At 34.2% G+C, this 2389-nt stretch overlaps 1 protein-coding gene across 1 annotated transcript; it reads right to left on the bottom strand.

Moving 5' to 3' along the window:
- Nucleotides 1–447: 447 nt before the first annotated feature.
- On the bottom strand, nt 448–2143 carry LOC143582662 (myb-related protein 306-like). Its single transcript, XM_077065182.1, has 3 exons — nt 1711–2143; nt 1400–1529; nt 448–1260 (listed from the first exon to the last, which is right to left on the bottom strand). The coding sequence occupies exons 1-3, from the start codon at nt 1841–1843 to the stop codon at nt 534–536; spliced, it is 990 nt and encodes a 329-aa protein (XP_076921297.1). The 5' UTR covers nt 1844–2143; the 3' UTR covers nt 448–533.
- Between the last annotated feature and the right edge of the window lie 246 nt (nt 2144–2389).

Here is a 2389-nt window from a genome sequence, read left to right as displayed (position 1 = left end):
ATTTACACACACTTAAGAGTTTAACTTTTGTTAAAAGACACTCTTTGAATTACATGTATCATATTAAAATTACAAACTCATATCTTTCTCTCGAAATATATAGTAGTATTCGGTAAATCTAGAAGCCAACAGTCCTCACATGGGTTCGGTATTAGAATTAACCCCTACAGTCCTATTAGTATTAATCATAGTATCTTATTTCAACCTCTTCAGATTTGACACTTTTACATGATCAAGATCATTCCCCAAAGTTAATTTGTATGAACATTCCGCACAAGAAATTTTGCATGATTACAACAAGATATGATCAGAAAGCTACAAATCCTAGAACCCAAAACTCACATTCTAAAGAAAATACAGAAGATCGATGGTTTGTTTAAAGTTAGCACGCTTGGGTAAATTTACATTCACATGCCAAATTGCCAACTTGAGACAAATTGAGTTCTACATCTCTAATGTCAAATAATTAAGTTGACCCTCCAAAAAAAATTACAAAGATAACAAGATTGACTAATATACCTTCTAATGGCAAATCAATCATCAAAGATGGTATTTCCATCAAAGGGAAATTTACATAGATCTTCTTTTCCTTGATCAACTACAACCTCAGATGTTTGATCAAGCAACCAGTTTTCAAACATCGAAAATTGCAGCGTTTCCTTGCTTTCCCCTTGAAAAATACTTCCCTCAGGAGACGCGCTTGTTCGCAAAAAATCAGAATTATTTGGAGATGGAAAAGATGGATGAAACCCAAAAAGGGATTCAAATGTTTCAGATAGATTAGTTCCAGAATATGTCTTACTTTCACTGCTAAAAGTATTCACTTCATCACTCGTCTCATTAGTGCTTGAATTCGAGCATGTTTTGTTATTATTAGATGAATTTTTCATAAACCCTTTAAGCAATTTGGCTATGTTATCAGTGCTAGAAGGGTAAATAGGTTGTTGTGTGCATGATTTTATAGTTTGTGGTACCAAAATGGACTTATGATCGATAGATAAAACATCATTTAGAGCTTGTTTCGCCATTTGAATATCGGTTTGAAGCCTCTTCTCCCACTGACCTCTGGAGACACTGTGTGAAGAAGAGGATGATGTTGTTGGACACATGATGAATCGATCTTTATTATTGTGATTTAGATCTTGATCCTCAAATCCCGTTTGAAGCTTTTTGATCAACTTCTTTTTCAAATGTGTGTTCCAGTGGTTCTTGATGTCATTATCTGTTCTTTCAGTAAGATATGAAGCAATAGCTGCCCATCTACAACCACACAAATGCACTTCCCTATTATTCTTGGACCAAAATAATCAAAACTTTACTACTTATAGATTTCTTGTTACTATTGATCAAAAGAACAGTAAAAACCCTAATTATATTAACTTGTCAACAAAAATCTTACTTGTTGCCTAGAAGACTTTGAAGCTGAATTATCATTTTCTCTTCATCAACAGTGAAATCTCCCCTTCTGATTCCAGGCCTAAGATAATTCGCCCATCTTAATCTACAACTCTTGCTGCATCTTAGAAGTCCTATAATCAATACAAAATAATCAAATTAGTGTCACACCCATTTATTGTTATAGGGATATATAATATATTAGTTAGGTTCTACAAGAAATAATATTTGATTAACTAGGACTTCTTTATAGCTAGTTATATCGTAATCACTAATGGTTTTCATATATAATTCTATATGGTATAATAGACTTACCGGTGTTAGTAGGAACTTGACGCCAATTGCCAGGGCCGTGTTTTTGCACATAAGAAACCAACATAATATCTTCCTCAGGTGTCCATGGACCTTTCTTAACACCAAGTTTATCACAACACGGTGGCCTTCCCATTTTCTTGATCTAATCTTTATAAAATAAAAATTGGTTTTTTATGATCTTGAAGCTCTCTCTCTTTTTTTTTCAAGAGTTGAAGTAGGATGTATTGTGTTTTGTTGGGAACCGAAAAGTGATGAGACATAACACACAAGTAGTGAGGTTATAAATATATAGAAAGCAAGGGGTAGAGGGTGACAGCAAAGACCCAAAGAGTGCATTTAGTGAAAGCTCATGCATACTGGCACAGATAGGGCAGTACACTGGTGACAACAGTAGCTTCAAGCTAAAGTCAGCCCACCCGAACATCTTTCTCTCGTTTGTTACTGTGTAATGTGCTATCATATTTATGATCATCATTATCGTCTCTATAAAACCGCGTTATGCATTCAATGTGCCTATGTATGTTTTTTTTTTACTTTGCAATAAAAGCCATATTAACATTTTCTAACCTTTTAGTACCATCTATTATCAATCACAACCAGTAACACGTTTTTATTTGGTCCCACAAGTCTAAAGCGTGGCTGGTTTTATAAGGTGCTAATCTAAAGATTAGCAAACTCA

Source organism: Bidens hawaiensis, unplaced genomic scaffold (assembly GCF_021521415.1).
Source record: "Bidens hawaiensis isolate Kalapana, Puna unplaced genomic scaffold, B.hawaiensis_p1.1 tig00031834_1, whole genome shotgun sequence".
Taxonomy (NCBI): Eukaryota; Viridiplantae; Streptophyta; class Magnoliopsida; order Asterales; family Asteraceae; genus Bidens; species Bidens hawaiensis.
Note: the sequence above shows the minus strand (reverse complement) of the source record. Positions and strands in the feature narration are given on the sequence as shown.

What these genes read in the sequence shown, in the direction of transcription:
- LOC143582662 (XM_077065182.1), bottom strand. Translation starts at nt 1,843, where the DNA reads ATGGGAAGGCCACCGTGTTGTGATAAACTTGGTGTTAAGAAAGGTCCA. An exon ending in TCAAGTTCCTACTAACACCG is followed by an intron (nt 1,530 to 1,710) that starts GTAAGTCTATTA and finishes TATTGATTATAG; the next exon opens with GACTTCTAAGATGCAGCAAG. An exon ending in CAAAGTCTTCTAGGCAACAA is followed by an intron (nt 1,261 to 1,399) that starts GTAAGATTTTTG and finishes GTGTGGTTGTAG; the next exon opens with ATGGGCAGCTATTGCTTCAT.